This window comes from Panthera leo, chromosome C1 (genome assembly GCF_018350215.1).
Source record: "Panthera leo isolate Ple1 chromosome C1, P.leo_Ple1_pat1.1, whole genome shotgun sequence".
NCBI lineage: Eukaryota > Metazoa > Chordata > Mammalia > Carnivora > Felidae > Panthera > Panthera leo.
In genome coordinates, this window is record NC_056686.1 from 61,612,816 (window position 1) to 61,632,121 (window position 19,306).

Genomic DNA, 19,306 nt, shown 5'->3' on the forward strand with positions numbered 1-19,306 from the left:
TATCATATAATTGAGTCCTAATTGTTAATATATAAATTCCCTTATAAATGATGATATACAATTTCTTGTATATCATTATATATCAAAATTAATGTATTTCATAATATATACTTTTTTTTACCAGAAATACAGACCAATTGAACAATTATTTGGGTGTCTATCATATACTTAGCATAGTGACAAATAAATAGATTTAGACTGTGACTTTATGGGGCTTCAGAAAGCAAGTGAAATTGCTTTACCAACTTTTTCAAGTTAGAGAGAAGGGAAGCATGGATAAAATGATCTGATACATATATGTTCCAGGCTAAATGCTAATACAAGTGTATTTGTCTTAGCCACATGACAGACATATTTGTACATCACAATACATTACATTCCCATAATATATGCCATATCCCATATGCCAAGAGATACTCTCCCCATATGACTCCAAAAGTCATAAAAATCAATAAGAGCATTCTACTCATATAAGTAACATATAACATTTTTCAGATAATTCCAGTGTACATTGCTCTCAATAGTTAAATATTTCCTTAAATTTTAAAACAAACTAAATAAAGCCTACAGTTCAATAATGACTCTGTGTGGTTGCATTAAGACTTACATTTTGACAGTTTCTCAGAAGGCCAGCACTCCATAATTAATGAAGTTTCAGCCAAAAGATTGACCTTCTGAATGACTGGATAAGTGCAAACTTAGGAGGAAAAAAGTTTGCTTTGGACCACTTATTGAAGCCTAAGAGCTGTTATCTTTTAAAATGAAAGTAAGTTCTGGAACCATGCCTAAGAAATTGGCTCTATATGTTAACATCGGAGAGTCCCTATTACAATAAAAATGCATGCTGTCTACTTTATTTTATGCTATATTTAAAATAAGAGAAATTGTAAAAAGCTTCATTTACTTGATATTTTGTGACCTCTGTAAAGGTTCCTAAGATTGAACTCTCAGGCATGTGAAGTCTAAAATATGACACGCTTTATGTAAATGGCTCTGGTATTCATTTCCAAGCTGAATCTACAGAGCTTCTACTGAGAGAAAGTTTCCTCTCATCTGGGTTTGAGTCAGTTCATTTACTTAAAGGTTAGCCTTAATGAGGTCAAGGTCACAGGAGGAGCCTGATGGAAAATGTTGAAAATCAATGAGAACCTAGATTTGAATTCCGGTTCTGCCCTTTACTAGCTGTAGGAACTTAACTGAGTTCATGAGGCTTAGTTTCTTCACCTTTAAAATGGAAGAGTAGCACCTATATTTCTGTGTTTTGTGTGAAACAGGACACTCCAATTACCATTTATGCACTTAGTGCAGGGTCTGACACATAATATATCCTCAATAAATATTAAATATTAACTGTGCTTTTGATTTGTTATTAGAAAAACAATTCATTGTATATATTATGTATTCTATGGATCATTAGTTAGCAATACCCAAATATCAGCAAAAGCATAATTCCGGGAATGTATAGAAGCCTATACACCTGTTTATATTTTTGAACCCAGCAGAAATTTCAAATGGCCCAACAAGAATTCCTTTTTTGTATGTCAATCACTTCTAATGTTATTCTAGTGATTGAATAAATTTTGAGAATAAACATGTAAAACAACACAGTTTTAGCTCATACATGCTCAATAAATTGTGTATTGATGCATGAATAAATGGATGATTGAGTGAATGAACTATTTAAAACTATGGAGCACTCAGACACAGAGGTCAAGCAAGAGCCTAAAGATTCATTTCTGTGCTGACAATTGCTCCATGACTTTGAGAAATTTTCTACTTCCTCTCATTTTCAATTTCTTTCTCTTTCAAACATAGGGGTTTAATACGTAATGTCTGTCCATGGTGCCTCTCCAGTTCTGAAAGGCTATGATTCAAACAGGAAAGGAAACTTGATAAGGACGCAATTTGTTTATTGGAACAGAAGAGTTGTTAGAACATAAGTCATTTGAGCTTTTAGATCTTATCTTCCTGTTTTCTCTCCTAAGTCTAACAGACTTTTGAAAATGTTCCCAAATGTATATTATTTTACCACATGACAAATAGATAGTGCATTAGGAAAATCTACAATAAAAATGAACACATCTGAAGGAAATGATTCTAAACAATTTTCCAGAGAAGTGAGACATAGAGATAGGTCTTTGAGAGGAGAAGAAATCTGAAGGGCTAGCAGATTTGTTGGCAATCTGTAATTTTCCATGAAGACAGTTGCCCAACAGTTCCTGGTAGTGTTTTTTACTTGCTCATTCATTCATTCACTCATTCACTCATTCACTCATTCATTCAATAAACTTTGGAATGATTACTATTTGCATGGAAACATGCCAGGGTAGGATTATAAAGATGAATGTGACATATTTTGTCCTTAAAGGATTTATTCTTTAGTAGAGATGAAAAGACATGTATGTAATTTTTTTATATTCTATGTGGCATGAAACAAAGTTACATGAGATTTAAGAAGAAGGAAGACAAATTCAGAAAGTCAGTTGGCAATGAAGGGAGGAAAATCAAAGAAAACTGGGAGTAGAAGGTAATTAGCTTGGGTTTAAATATCTGTAGATTGGGCAGCAGATAATTCCTGGCTGAGGAAATGATGTGATCCAAGACTCAAAGGAGCAGGAAATGGAATGCAATCTTACTACATTATTGAGTTTAAGAAAGAGAATAATGGGGAATACATTTAAAGGATAATGCCAGATTGAGGAGACCTTTGGAAGCCACAGTAAGGGATTTGGTCTTCATTTTCTGTACAAAAGCAGCCATTGGAGATTTCAGAGAAGGGAGATGGAAGAAAACTCATCCTGGATGGTGATTCCTGAAGAAGAGTTGTACCTGGTGGTTGTAAAATGAATTTTGATAGGCAGATGCCCCAAATAAAGGTCTTACCTGAGCTCTCTTTCTTGTCCAGGTTGCTGATGTCCTGCTGCAACATGGAGCAAATGTCAATGTTCAAGATGCAGTTTTTTTCACTCCATTGCACATTGCAGCATACTATGGACATGAACAGGTATGTCTGATGGTAGGATTTCCAAAGGCTGGGGAACCATTCCAGGCTTTTGTGGAACTGCCCTAGCCTCAAAGAAGGAATATTTAAGCTATCCTTTGGATTATTTTTGCCATATTATCATCAGTTCCACCTTGAGGATCTGATAGATGCATAGAAACATTGCACCTGCCAAGTGATTCATTTTCATTAACTGTTTCAGTACCCAAGGGAGGCACTACAGTAAGTGTACACTCCCAGGAATCACCCAGCCTGTACTTGAAAAATTCCTAGCTTTGTGACCATGTGTAGATTATATCATCTCCCTGATCTTCAGTTTCTTCATCTGTAAAATGGAGAAAATATTAATAGTGCCTACCCATAGGGTTGTGGATATGATGAGATATTAATTTCAAGTGTTTGGCAAATTCTCAATAACTGTCACTATGATGATACTAGTGCAATAACAATAAAACAAATCATAAAGACCTTCCTTTATGAAAAAATGTGTCTTTCAAAAACTGGGCTTCTTTTTTTTCTACTGTCCTGGAATGTGGTAGACTGAAAATATCCCCCAAAATATGTTCATGCTTTAATTTTCAGAACCTGTGAATGTTACCCTAAAAAGGATTTAGCAGATGTGATCAAGTTAAAGATCTCGAGTTGGGGAAATTAGGCTGGCATTATCTGGGTGGACCTGATATAATCACAAGGGTTCTTATAATAAGGAGCAGGAAACCTAAGTGTCAGTGAATGTAAGAGGTTAGAGTGATGCTAGAAGGGGTAACAAGCTAAGGAATGCAGGCAGCCTGTAGAAGCTGAAAATGCAAGGAAATGAAAGCCTCCAGAAGGAATACAACCTGCCAACACCTTGGTTTTAGACTTCTGAACACCAGAACTTTTAAGAGAATAATCTGTGCTGTTTTAATCCAATAAATTTGTGGTGATTTGCAGCAGTGGGAAATTAATACATGGAATAACCTAGAAAAATTTAAAAAACAGTCACTAGGGGCGCCTGGGTGGCTCAGTCAGTTAAGCATCCAACTTCAGCTCAGGTCATGATCTCGCGGTCTGTGAGTTCCAGCCCTGCATCGGGCATAGTGCTGACAGCTCAGACAGAGCCTGGTGACTGCTTTGGATTCTGTGTCTCCCTCTCTTTCTGCCCCTCCCCCACTCATACTGTCTCTCTCTCTCTCTCTCTCTCTCTCTCTCTCTCTCTCTCTCTCAAAAATAATAAACATTAAAAAAAATACTCATATATACAATGGAATACTACTTGGCAATGAGGAAGAATGAAATCCTGCCATTTGCAACAACGTGGATGGAACTGGAGGGTATTATGCTAAGTGAAATAAGTCAGTCAGAGAAAGACATATCATATGTTTTCACTCATATGTGGAACTTGAGAAACTTAACAAAAGATCATGGGGGAAGGGAAGGGGGAAAATAGTTACAAACAGAGGGAAGGAAGCAAACCATAAGAGACTCTTAAATACAGAGAACAAAGCGAGGATTGATGGGGGCCAGGGGTGAGGCAAAAATGGGTGATGGGCATTGAGGAGGGCACTTGTTAGGATGAGCACTGAGTGTTGTATGTAAGTGATGAATCACAGGAATCTACCCCTAAAACCAAGAGCATGCTGTATACACTGTATGTTAGCCAACTTGACAATAAATTATATTAAAAAATTAAAATTGAAAATAAAAATAAAAAATAAAAAACAATCACTGAATGTGCTTTAAATATAATTTGCTTTAGATATATAATTATATAACAGGTAATTATTTTAAAATTTGATATTCTGTAATAAAATAATAATATATATAGAATGCTTTAAAGTTTATAGTGTGCCTTCATTCAATGAATAGTTTCATTTGACCTTCACGGAAACCTAATGAACTTAATGAGTTACCATGTGAGTGAGCTCATACTATGGGACAGGAAGTTTATGTGGATTATTTTGTGTGTGTATGATTTTTCCACAATCCTAAAGTTAACTATTATTTTCCCCCTCTTGCCAATGATATGCAAGGGCTCACTCAGGTCAAGTAGCATGCCAGAGTCACACAGTTAATTAGAAGAGCTGGAATACATATTGAGGTCTGTCTGATCCCAAAGCCTATAGTTATTCTGTTGTACCTAAGAGCCTCTTCTTATTTGTTTTCTATCAGTGAGACAAATCAGAAAGTCGAGGAAATTTGCTTGAGGGGTAGGGCTAGTTATTCAAGGCCTAGTGCTCTAACTCCCAAGTGCATTGATTTTTTTTTAAATTGTTAACTTTATTGAGATATAAAGAAATTGTGGTTTATATACACAATGGAATACTACTTGGCAATGAGAAAGAATGAAATACGGCCTTTTGTAGCAACGTGGATGGAACTGGAGAGTGTTATGCTAAGTGAAATAAGTCATACAGAGAAAGACAGATATCATATGTTTTCACTCTTATGTGGATCCTGAGAAACTTAACCGAAGACCACGGGAAAGGGGAAGGAAAAAAAAAAAACTTAGGGAGAGAGCCAAACCATAAGAAACTCTTAAAAACTGAGAATAAACTGAGGGTTGATGGGGGGTGGGAGAGTGGGGGTGGGTGGGTGATGGGCATTGAGGAGGGCACCTGTTGGGATGAGCACTGGGTGTTGTATGGAAACCAATTTGGCAATAAATTTTATATTAAAAAAAGAAAGATATAAATCATCAATTTAAATTGTGTAATTCAATGGCTTTAGTATATTCAAAGTTGCGCAACCATCATCACAATTAATTGAATGAAGCCATTACCCCCAGAAACAACACTTACTTCCACCTTCTTCCCAACTTCTTTCTTCCAGCCTGAGGAAAATACTAATATTCTTTCTGTTTCTATAGATTTACCTTCTGGAGACTCCCTATAAATGCAGTCATACAACACATGGTCTTTTGTGACTGACTTCTTTCACTTAGCACGTTTTTAAGATTCATCAACTTTAGGGGCACCTGTGTTGCTAGTCAGTTAAGCAGCCCTTTTCAGCTCAGGTCATGATATCACGGTTTTTAAGTTTGAGCCTGGTGTTGGGCTCTGTGCTGACGGCTTGGAGCCTGGAGCCTGCTTCTGATTCTGTGTTTCCCTCTCTGCACTTCCCCCACTCACGCTATGTCTCTCAGAAAATGGATAAACATAAAAAAAAAAAAGATTCATCAACTTTATAGCGTTATACCAGTACCTCCTTGCTTTTTAGTGTGGCATACTATTTTGTTGTATGGATATGCCAGGTTTTATTTATCCATTCATCAGTTGATGGATATTTGTATTTTTTCCATTTTTTGGCTATTTTGAATATGGTGCTTTGAACATTCTAATTTTTTTTTATTCACATATGATTAACATACAGTGTTATGTTAGTTTTGGGTGTATGATACGATGATTCAACAATTCTATACATTTCTGAGTTCTCAACAAGATAAGCATGTTCTTAATCTCCTTTATCTATTTTACCCATTTCCCCCCCGCCCCATGCCCACATCATGTACAAGTTTTGATATGGACATCTGTTTGCATTTCTCTTGGGTATATCTAAGAGTTGAATTGATGCTCATGTGTTAACACTATGTTTAACATCTTACGGAATGGTCAAACTGTTTTCTAAAGAGGTAAGTGCCTAATGAGTTAAAAATCAAATTGTCTCCAGAAAAGAAAGCCTATGTGACATACCTCCCAGGACAAAATAAGCCCATTGATTTTAACCTTAACATATTGAAAGACAAAATTTGTATGTGCTACTTTCAAACATCGCCAATTAGCTATCCTTAGGAAACTAAACTGACCCAAATAAAACAGAAATAACAAATGTAATTGGATAACCAAAACTTAACTCTTCTTTTCACATCCCATTTTCACTCTTCCTCACTTTATATCTCTACATCTCTAGTCTTACTCAATTATGGAGTAAAATTATACCTTTTTACCTTTGTAGAGGTCATGCCATTGCACTGCCTCAGGATCCCAAGTTAAAAATCAAACTTACTTGTGTCTCTGTGCTCTTCTAGTCATTGTGCCTTTATTTCTTTGCTAGCTGGCATATGCTTGGACACTCTCAGACCTGTGAAGCGTGACCTATAGCTAGGAAAGATTTCTCATTTCATTTGATGTGCTGCTCAAAGTGCACTGGAGTGTACTGGAGAGCTGGGCACTGAAAATGCTTTTGAAAGTACAGGGTCTAAAAGCCCAGATGATGAAAAAAATCCGTACTTTTCTGACTTTAGGCAGAAACAGGATATACACAATGCATATTATTTGTAGAGTCATCCTCTTTGGTGATTAACCTCCTCACCCACAGAAATATAAAGAGCTTCTATGCATGTTGGATGGAGAGCTAAATTTGTTTACTTTCGCTGAATATATAGTCACAGTCTTATAAAATTATGCTAAAATGTGGATGGCCTTTTTATGATAAGGGACTCACTTTCTGTGTGCAAAGACAGCACATAAGTAATTTATGGATGCTATTGTCATTTGCTAAAATATGCTGACAGGAGAATGGTACTTTCGATATATAAATGTGCCTAATGTTCCATGTTCCTTGCCATTTGTTTATTTACTTATTTTTAAGTGGAAGAGTAGATGTTTTGGACCAAGAGCAATATTTCCTAGGTATATAATAATAGTGCTTAATAGGCAATCGATTCCAAAGATAGTTTAAAGCTGTCCATTATAAAGTCACATAATCAGAATTTATGGAGTCTTTGTAAATGGAAGTATCTGCTTAGGAATACACAGTTCTTGAGACTAACTTTTACTGCTCCAATTTTTCCTGAATCAAGTATTGGTCTGCCCATTAGCCAACAAATGGATAAAATACACATGTTACACATTTGTGCTACCACTTCTGCTAATATTTAATGAGTACCAGACACTTTCGTAAGTGCTTTACATGTAATAACTTATTTAATCCTCATAACAACTCTATGAAGTAGAACTATTGTGATTCCCATTTCAGCAATGAATAAACTGAAGTTTTGAAAGGTCATATAATTTATTAAAAGTGACATAGCTAATAAAAAGAAGCCTGACTTCAGAACCCTTATTCTTTACCTACTACACTCAATAGGATGTTTTTCTACATCCGATACTGCTAATTTTTTTTTTTTTTTGCCTAGAATTTCTATCAAATATGTACCATATTCTTGACAGTTTTCTGTTCAAGACATGTCTGTTTGCTGCCACATAGAAAGTCAAAATAGTTTTAGAGTTTGAATTCACTTTTATGGTAACACTTAAGTTGTCAGGTCAGTTGAGGGCTTCTCCCATAACTGTTATTTTGATGGCACAAACTTACCTCTAATTTACCTCTTGAGATCATTATAATGACTTCTGCAATTCCCAGAAGAGACAATGTCAGATTTGGAGAAATTATTTGGAAATAATAAGTAGTAAGAAGATATATAAGTAATAAGTAATATTATTATTTAATATATTACTTATAACTTATTATAAATAAGTAGTATAATAAGTAGTATAATAATTACTTAAGATTAATAATAAGTAATAAGTAGATATTATAAATAATTTAAAGAAATCCTATGAGGGGCGCCTGGATGGCTCAGTCGGTTAAGCGGCCGACTTCGGCTCAGGTCATGATCTCACGGTCCGTGAGTTCAAGCCCCACGTCGGGTTCTGTGCTGACAGCTCAGAGCCTGGAGCCTGTTTCAGATTCTGTGTCTCCCTCTCTCTGACCCTCCCCTGTTCATGCTCTGTCTCTCTCTGTCTCAAAAATAAATAAAATGTTAAAAAAAAAAAAAAGAAAGAAATCCTATGAATTACCTGTAACAATCCCTGGAAGACTCCTAAGTTGAATAACATTCCATATCTCTCTCTTCCTTTGGGTGTGGATCTCAGCTAATTGAGGAAGATGCTGATAGTTCAGCTATGTCCCATTTATTCATAAATTCAGAAAAGAACCTAGAACTCCGGTAACAAGATGGCCATCAGTGACCTATGCATGGATTTGCTGTGAAAATGAAGAATCAAGTAAATACTGCTGGCTTTAGCCAGAAGACAGCTTTGGAAAAGGTGGTTCAGGGCAGATTATGAGTGACTTTAGAGAGGATTATTTATGTACACTGAAGATCCAACCTTGAAATTGCTCCAATTTTTGACTTCTTGTGAGGTGATACAATAATAAATTCCTTATTGTCTAGGCCAATTTAGTTAAGATTTGCTGTTATTTTCAGGTAAAAATAATCTAAGAGAAGTATTTAATGATATGTCTTCTTCCATATTTTTGAAAGCTTTGCTTCATTGTTTGACTTTTGATACTAATTTCAAATGAATGGATCCTTTAGGTAACCCGCCTTCTTTTGAAATTTGGCGCTGATGTAAATGTAAGTGGTGAAGTTGGAGATAGGCCCCTCCACCTTGCATCTGCAAAAGGATTCTTTAATATTGCAAAACTCTTGATGGAAGAAGGCAGCAAAGCAGATGGTAAGATTATATGTTTAGAACACTTTTGCTATCTTCTACTTTATGTATAGTTTTTACTTGCATTTTCCTTATTTAGTAGTGAATAACCCTGAAGCTGATTAATTGCATATGCTAATTTGTTTCACAAATCATAATTTATTATTTTAATATAATAATGAATCTATATGTTAATCCTTTTTATACATTTTAGTTCAATTCTTAATATATTAGATACTTCAAGAAAACTAAGGTTTTTTTCTAGACAAATCATTATTTTGTTATTTTTCACTAATATGTTTCTTAATTGAGGTAAAACTTGCATATAGCAATTAAGTGAATATTGACTTAAGGGAATATTTGTCATCGATAAATTCATGCAAAACCACCCAGATCGAGATATAGAACATTTTAATATAGAAAATTAAACTCTGGGGGGGGGGGGGGGGCGCCTGGGTGGCTCAGTCAGTTAAGCCTCCAACTTCGGCTCAGGTCATGATTTCACTGTCCATGAGCTTGAGCTCTGCATTGGGCTCTGTGCTGTCAGCCTGCATCAGATTCTGTGTCTCCCTCTCTCTCTGGCCGCTTCCCCCCACAACTCACACTGTCTCTCTCTCTCTCTCAAAAATAAATAAAGATTAAAAAAAAGAAAAGAAAAGACAATTGAACTCTGGAAAGTTCCCTTGTGCTCTCTTCTTAGTAAATAGCTTTAACAACAAAAGGTAATCAATATTGTGGCTTCTATTGCCATAGGTTAGTTTTTTCTGTTCTTGAAGTTCATGTAATTTGGGACTGCCTTCTTTTGACTGACAACATGATTTTAATTTTTATCCATGTTGTTGCATGAATCATAGTTTGTTCTTTTCTATTGCTAAAGATTATAGGAATATTCTACAATTTGTTTATCCACCATCCTTCTAATGGATGTTTGAATGTTTCTAGTGTTTGGCTTTTATGAATGTAGATGCCAGAAACATTCTCATTCAATTTTGTGTGTATGTGTGTGAACATATATATTTATGTCTTTTGGGTATGTATATGGGAGTGTGTGCATGTATGTAGCATTTCTGTATGCACATGTTTAACTTTTTAGGAAATTTCAAAGAGTTTTCCAAAGTGTTTGTACTATTTTTTACTCCCACAGCAATATATGAGAGTTCCAGTTGCTCCCCATTTCCTCCCCAATATTTGATATTACTATTATTTATGGTGGAAACAACATTACAGCATGATCAAGATGGGAGGAAAAAAAGTTTCAGCATACACAGAAAGATTTTAGGATGTGGTTAACAGAATAGAATTTCCCACAACTTTTAATTTTCTTAATAATAAAATGAATTTTAGAAAATTGATTAAAAGTAGAGTGTTGAAGAAAGTTCTTCCTTTCTCTTACTTTTTCTCTTCCTTACAAACTTTATTTTTTGACACAAATTCACTTAGAGTTACATCTTGTCATTAAATTCTCTCAGGCACATCCAACATTCTTCCATTGACCCCCAAGAGACCTAATTAAAAGCCCAGCTGTAAGAGCTGCTGCCCTTTGCAGCAGAAACGATGCACATTTACAAAAGGACGAGGTTGTCAGAGCTCTAGAACTGCCAGTTCCTTGGTCCAAAATTGAGATCAATATTCAGTTCATAAAGCTAATCAATGTTTTCACCTACATGTAAGGAAAACACAAAGGCTTCCAGAGACAAGTGTAGCAAGAGGCAAGGGTAGTTTCCAGTTTCCATGTTGGAAAGAGGGCTATTTTATTTTATAAAGTTTGAGAAATATAGTTGGTGTCATTTTCTATGAGCCAGTATGTAATAACGGAGGTATTTCTTCTATAGCATTATCATAAATAACCTGTGTTGTCAGGATACAAGGAATGCCGTTCCTTAGACCTTGTTTAAGCAGTCTCTTTGATTCTGTTGGTTTAGAATAGGCAGAGGTACACCTGTATGAACCACTGAACACATAATTGTGTTTTTGAAACTGCCTCGCTCTTCCAAAGGGTCAGGAACAGCTCACTTTTTTCCTTTTATTATCAATGCCAACCTCAGCTTTTTATTCCTCTGTGCAACTCCAAAGCTCGGTGGTGTCAAAATGAGTATCATTGATCAGCATGTCTCCAGGATCAAAGTTCCTTTCATACAAAAGACATTGAAATGAATATTGCACCCGTATTCCCCCTACATACCAGCATCATATGATAGAATTTTCAACACTTTCTTTCTGATTCACACAAGCACTACATGCTTTCTACTCAATCATTTAAAATATCAAGAGACAGCATGACTCAGATTTTTATGTATTTTTATTTCTTTCTAATACACACTTGATATTTAAGTCCCTTTTGTACTTCAACCAATTGCAAAGAATAAGCCAGAAGATGTGTTGTGCTACTGCACACTGCACAGGATTTATTATCAGCTAGTTCATTTATTCCAAAGTGTAGCTAAGCCTCCAGATGATTTATTTTAAATCTGGCCCTTGCCTGTGGTAAATGGACATAAGAGGAAGAGTAAATTAATGACCCCAATAGGGGCACAATTTGAAATCTGGTATGTACAGTATGTTTCTATGGTAACAGAATGTCACAAATGAAAATAAATTCAGATTACAAAATTAGCCAACATGTAATTCTGAAAGCAACCTCTTCAGTTTAGCATGTTTGGGAGGCTGACCTATTCAGTCATATATATGTTTCAAGTCTCTAGTTTTCTTTGTACTCCTTAGGAAAATGAAAAAAAAAAAAAAAAAAAAAAAAAAAGGAGAAATGTAATGCTTATTGAATGAGATTGAAAAGGTCAAAATGTTTCTGGACTCCATAAGAAGAAAGTAGTGATCGAGTCCTCACAACTTATCATTTGAATAAAGTTAAATATGGGGGGTGCCTGGGTGGCTCAGTCAGTTAAGCCTCTGACTTCTGCTCAGGTCATGAGCTCGCTGTTCATGAGTTAGAGCCCCGTGTCAGGCTATGTGCTGACAGCTCAGAGCCTGGAGCCTGCTGCAGATTCTGTGTCTCCCTCTCTCTCTGCCCATCCCCTGCTTGCTCTCTCTCTCTCTCTCTCTCTCTCAAAAATAAATAAACATTAAAAAAAAAATTTAATGATGGGCGCCTGGTGGCTCAGTCAGTTTAGCCTCCAACTTCAGCTCAGGTCATGATCTCCTGGTTTGTGAGTTCGAGCCCCGCTCCAGGCTCTGGGCTGACAGCTCAGAGCCTGGAGCCTGCTTCGGATTCTGTGTCTCCCTCTCTCTCTGCCCCTCCCCTGGTCATGCTCTGTCACTTTCTGTCTCAACAAAAAATAAAACATTAAAATTTTTTGTTTAATTTAAGGAAAATTTTAAATTCAGTTTATTAATTTTTTGTCATCTATTAAATGCTACAGTTCCTTTCACATGGAACTGGATATTATATAAAATCACAAAAATTTCTAGGGCATGGCCGGTAAGAGGAAGTATTTTATTTCTAAAAGTATATCTTGTCAGAGCTATTACACAGATTTGTTATTTAAAATGTGTTTAATATACATTTGGGAGTTGTTTTACAGAGCTAATGGGAAGTACTTACATTGCTGGGTTACTATGGAAATTTTTATTTTATCTTTAAGATCAATAAGGAGAGAGAAGCAAGAAGTAGCACTCATCCACCCACCCATTTACCTAATCTTTCTTTCAAAAGACTTTACTGAACACATGTTCTCTTCAGAAGTAGAGCACTAGGCGATAAATATTTTCCTAATAATTATTTACATCTACTTCTTTGGTTGAAATTCTTCTTTATTTAAATCTCCCAATAAAATGCTAAATTAGAGCAAATAGAATATCATTCATACATTCACTTACCCTTGGACAAGATATAATGATATATAGGGTTTTTTTGGTCACTGAAAATTGGCTCAAGACAAAACTAAGTAGATCACAATGACTGACGCAGAAATATAGATGTGTATATATAAACTCTGTGTCTGATCTGGATATCTCCTGGCTTGTTCCTTCCTTTGGTTGGTATTTATCTCTTCTTTGATGAGAAGACCATCTAGGCCACTGCTGGTAATTCACCAAGTAGATAATGTACTTTGAAGTTTATTGATTCAACTAGAGAAGAATAATGTTGGGTGGGGCTAGGAATGGCCACAGGCAAACTATGAATTAGTGGAAAATTGTGCTGCACTCTGCTTTACAATGTCCCCTCTGGACCTCAGGAACTCTTATGTGACCTCCACTTGCCCTGGACTCCCTACTGTTGTAAAGCATTGACTCATGGTATTGACTTTCCCTGGCTTCCAACAGAATGTGAACAAAGGAGAAGTAGCATAAAAAGAAAGATAATCAAAATAACCGGGAACATTCTTCTGAAGCAAGGGTGTCCTTCTGAGCCACTCATTAATAAAAAAGATTCAAAGATTTATTTTTCAATAACGGCCATGGGAGGAGAAGTTCAGCGACTTTGTTAAAGATTTCCCTTTGGCTTAAGATCCTGCAGGACAATAAAATAAGAATCATTGTCTACAAATAAAGCAGCTACAAGAACTGTGTTCATTAAATGTTAAATGTTAGTTATAACAACAAGTAGTAATAAACTATTTGCACATTTTTTAAATTAACAATTACCTTCCCTTTCTTTTCTTTCCTATCCTTTCATTTTTTTTTCTTTAATTCTTTTGATTCTATGGATACTTTTTATTACAGATACATAAGAATGATAACATATGGGTTTTTTAAGGATTGTTATTTTCTATTTTGAATAAAATACCTTCTACAGATGAACAAAGTAATCAAATTCAATAAATGGCTATAGAGCAGATGATTCAGTTATTTTAGTTTTAAAAATTGTGCTACAGCAGATCCAGAATTTAGCAGGTTGGTTCAGTTATTATTACTTCAGGCCTGTAATTATTGAATGTTCAACTAGATTGCAGGTTATTTGAGGGTATAGATGCTATACATTTATAGCATATTGACCTTAACACTTAGCAAACATCTAGGAGGCAAATTAGTGAAAAATAAGAATACACATTTTTATTAAGTGACTAATATGTTACAGGAATCATGTTAGATATTTTCTCATCATGACCTCTTTTAATCTTTTTCGCATCCCTGTAACAATAGTGTTATCATATCCATTGTTTTTGATAATAAAAAATCAGTATCTTCAACACTTAGCACCCTGCTTGGCACACAGTGATCATTTTATACTTGTTGAGGAATGAGTATGTATCAATCAGGTGTTCTTATTTGCAAGCATTGGAAACTAACTCTTGCTAATTTAGGCGTAAAATGAATATATTAAAGGATACAAATTAGTGCAAAGTGTCTCCCCTGAGCAGGATGGAAACCCAGGTTTGGGATTCTTACAGTGAGGAACAGTATCCAAAATCACACCCCAAAAGTAGTGATTTAAAGACACATTGCCACCCCTGCTAGCCACACATGCCAACACTCTGTGCTCCTGGCACCAACCTTGCAAGGCACCGAATCTGTGACTGGAATCATTGCCTCTGGAAATCGGATGGAGCTACTCTACCATTACTACATTGCCAAGATAGATTAGGTCTGCTTTTCTGTGTGGTCAGCTGTGATGTCAGAGTCTTATATAATGTGTCAGCTGGAGGAGCCTATGGAAAGTGTCAAAAGCAGGACACTGTTGAAAGTAAAAGGATCACCATTAAAAATCATGCCAGGATAAGAAGTCTAATCCAGGACATACGGTCACTATCTGCTGATCCTGTGCCCTAGCTGCAAAGGAGGCTTGGAAAGCATATGATAGAACATGGGCTTGGCTTCTAGTCAGTTCTCTCAGGGTAGGAAATTCCCTAAATGTCCAAAGTGGTTAGGAGGTTGGCTGGGCCAAAGAGGAGGACAGATGCCCATTACTGAGTGAACACCTAAATATCAAATAACTGTGGTAATATAATTAACACGGGCTGCCTCACTCTAAAGCTTATTTTCTTTTCTTTATGCCATGCTTTGTATTCTGTCATATGATAATTCTCAGTTACTGGCACATCAGAATTTCCTGAACAGCGTTGTAAACATACACAGTGCTAGACCCCAACCTAACCTACTAAACCAAAATCTCTGGGAATGGTGCTTTAGCCAGGATCTGTAAGTTTTAACATCTTACAGAGGAGAAAAAAATCACTTTGGAAGGAGATACTTGTGGAAATAAGACCACAAAGATCTTTTGGATACTTATTAGTTTCCTGAACTATTCCATTTGTGCAAGGTAGATTTGATTAGATGCATTCCATAGAATTTATGGAAGCTAGAAGAAAGCCTGTTTAATGTGGCAATGGGCAATGGAATAGAGTTATAACTTCTTTAATTGGTTGCACTTAATTTCCTTTATTATTATCATTAATTGGTAATTTCCAGGAGTCTCTCAGGCACTTAGAAAAGTCCCTGACACTACACCTAAGAAGGCTGAGAAACAGAGGATTCCAGATAACCTACTTTTCCTTTCTTGTTGATGACAGTGAATGCTCAGGACAATGAAGACCATGTCCCACTGCATTTCTGTTCTCGTTTTGGACACCACGACATAGTGAAGTACCTGCTCCAGAGCGATATCGAAGTTCAGCCGCACGTTGTTAATATCTATGGTGATACCCCTTTGCACCTGTGAGTAATATGTATAGTTCCATACACCCTCCAGCTCTACTACCTGTACTTTCTTACTACTATAAAAACATTTTCTTTAATTTTAGGGCATGCTACAATGGCAAATTTGAAGTCGCCAAGGAAATCATCCAAATATCGGGGATAGAAAGTCTGACTAAAGAAAACATCTTCAGTGAAACACCTTTTCACAGGTAAAATAATGTTTAAGTGCAATAGCCACTAAGGGTGGCTGATACACTTTGGCACCTGAAGTTGTGCACATAAAGCAAGAATGGAGAGTGGCAGATGTTGCAATCAGAGAGCAAGAGCAGAGGGTGGGCAGAGGACAAGGAGCCCAAGCTAGATGCACAGAAGAAAAGGTAGAGGCAGATGCTGCAGTCAGTACAACAGATGGGGCCAGAGCCAGATGCTGCATTCCTGGCAGCAGCCACAAAGACAGGGACTGATGTTGCCAAGGCAACAGGCATATCAACATCTGTAAGCATGTTGCTTCTATTCCACTTCACTCAGCGGAAAGCTGCCAAAAGGGGCAATGCCCATAATCCTCCTCCGACAAGAATCTCATTACCAGAATTCATCAGCATCAAATGTGACACTTTTTTCCTTACCACTTAAACCTTATGTGCAAATGTATCTACCTATCTAAGACATCCATCTGTCAGCCTGTAAAAGCCTAGTCGCGGTGGCCACTGAGATACCTAAGAAGGCATTAACTCCTTTCTAGGAATGCATGAGAGTCCTCTACAATGTGCTCTAGAAAAGGAGGGAAAAGATTGCTAAAAATAAGATCCATAGCTCCCTAAAATATCCAAAAGTGAGGCAGATGTTTTATAAAAATTGATATGCTTGTTTTTAACAATGAGCTACTTTTGCTATAAAAATAATACAATACTTTGAATTTAATACACCTTGAATATAAAATCATTTACATACACATTACAGATTTCTTGGCTAGTTTGCAACATCTAAAAAATATATTTAAGACTACTATGTTATTTACATAATGCTTGTATTGCACTGGTGACTAATAGAAATGAGGAGACTTTTTTTTTCATATGGAATTAATATTAAGCTTGTGCTTCCTGATAAGGCATCACCCTGTCCAATTTTGCTTGGATGTTCAGATTTATCTTATCATACAAAAAGTCCAGCCAAAAGGGAGGTGAGAAAAACTATTTATGGAGTGGTGAGTATATGTCAGATGATTTGCACCCATTATCTCATTTAATCCTCATAACCTTTTATGAAGTAGGTTTTATTATCCCTTTTTGACAGACGAGAAAATTGAGGCTCAGAGAAGGTAAGTATCTGCCAGAGAATATTATGACTAGAAAATCATGTATTAAATACCTACCCGATTCCAAATTCTGTGCTTTTTATATGTCTTCATGTTCTAATACCAAAATATTATGTCTGTGTTCTGCATGTTCTGTAACAGAACAGATGCAAGAACTCTTTGGACCATGCTTTCAGTCAAAATTGGTCAAAGGGATAATTGGCAGAACTGATATGTACAGTTACTGGTGTCCTCTTTCCCCATTAGGTCATGCTTGTTAAGGCTGACACCTTAGGCTAGTTTTCAAATCATTTTGCTACTCTGTGCACATAAATTGGAACAAACTATAATCAAAGGATGATTGTCACCTCTAGAGTCTCTATGACAAGTTCAGTGAAGTGAGTTAAAAGTATGTATCGAATCGTTTTATTTTGTATAACCCTGTGGCTACTACGAATAACATATTAATATTTTTATTCTATTCACTTTAAGCACATATTTATAAAAGAAACTTTCCCTTTACATGAGGAGTTCACTCTGGTTCTGAAATTTTTTCTATGAAAAAATCACAGTGCTTTGCACTCAGTAGAAAGCATTCAATACATTTCTGTTATTGTTTTCGTGTGTGTGTGTGTGTATATATATATATATATACACACACACACAAACATACACATGTAATACATATGTATACACATGTATGTATATATTCGGAACTCATCAATTCCTGTAAATGGTCACTTTGAAAAGAAACAATGAGACAGTTCAGACAATGGAACATTAAAAGTATAGTGTTATGGGTCCTACTTATAATGTGAATAATTAATGGTGCTTAGATCTTTTGCACTGAGTGGCAGCTTTTTATCCATTCAATTATTCAAGAAAGACTTATTAAGGACCTGCCTTGTATTGGCACTGGTAAAAACATAAAGATGACACCGACCCTTCCCTCCTTAAAGGAACTCTTTTGTAAGATATCAAGGTAATCAGAGGTGTGTCCATTACCATAATGCAATGTGATAAGTGCCATAAGACTGAAATGACAAGGAAACAGTGGAGATAGCAATGAACTTTGCCTTTGGTTCATAAGAAGTCTTCATAGATGGACTAACAGTTCGGCTAGATGAATAATGTATTTCTTTGAAGAAAATAATGATATTTAATTAAAGAATAAGGATTTGGGCAAGGTCATCTCAGAAAGAGGAAATAGTAAGATCCAGAGAACTACCTCTTCTAGAACTGAGTCTGGAAGGAAAAAACACTCAATACTTCACTTCAAAATACAGGATCCTAGCCATGTGTGAGTTGTTCCCACACCAAGCAGTTCTCCAAATCTTCTGCCAACACCAAGTGTGTGTCCTATAATTCAATTTAATTCTGATACTATCTACCTGGAATTAGTGTCAGATCCCACAGGTTAAGGGCTCAGGCCCACAAAACTGCCCACCCCCCACTTCAGATGCCAATCACAAGTCCAAGTTTTCACCTAAATCTCTCTGGATCCTTCTAAGTTCCCCCATTCAGTTGTCCTGCAGAATGCCTAGGGCCTATAGGTAAAACTGAAAGAAACTTGCAATATCTTTCCTCCTTTTATGAAAAAGAGCATCATAAGAAATATTTAATAGTAGTACACTAGAAGTTTTATTCAACTTCTTATCTTGAAGGCCCAGATTTGGGAATCTCAGGATTTTATTGCCACATGTGCTTGTTTTTTATCACTTCCTTCTCTCTCCTTTCCTCGTTCTCCCTTCTTTGTCTCTTTAACACTCTTGTATACACACTAGCATCTGGAATAGCCTGGTGAATCAGGACTGTATTCATGTTCTAGGGTTGCCATAATAAAATACAACACACTGGGTGGCTTGAACACCAGAAATTTATTTTCTCACAATTCTTGAGGTTGGAAGTACAAGATCAAGATGTCAGTGGATTTGGTTTCTTCTCAGACACCTCTCCTTGGCTTGTAGATGGTCATATTCTTCTTATGCCTTTTCATGATTGTCC

General features: G+C 36.2%; 1 protein-coding gene across 2 annotated transcripts in view; it reads left to right on the top strand.

Moving 5' to 3' along the window:
• LOC122227592 (serine/threonine-protein kinase TNNI3K-like) overlaps positions 1-19,306 on the top strand; it is a 295,054-nt gene that overhangs the window by 93,568 nt on the left and 182,180 nt on the right. For both annotated transcript variants that reach the window (XM_042952200.1, XM_042952201.1), the window contains exons 7-10: positions 2,906-3,004; positions 9,303-9,441; positions 15,882-16,026; positions 16,113-16,217. In XM_042952200.1, coding sequence (XP_042808134.1) covers positions 2,906-3,004; positions 9,303-9,441; positions 15,882-16,026; positions 16,113-16,217 — 488 coding nt within the window. The remainder of the gene's footprint in view (positions 1-2,905; positions 3,005-9,302; positions 9,442-15,881; positions 16,027-16,112; positions 16,218-19,306) is intronic.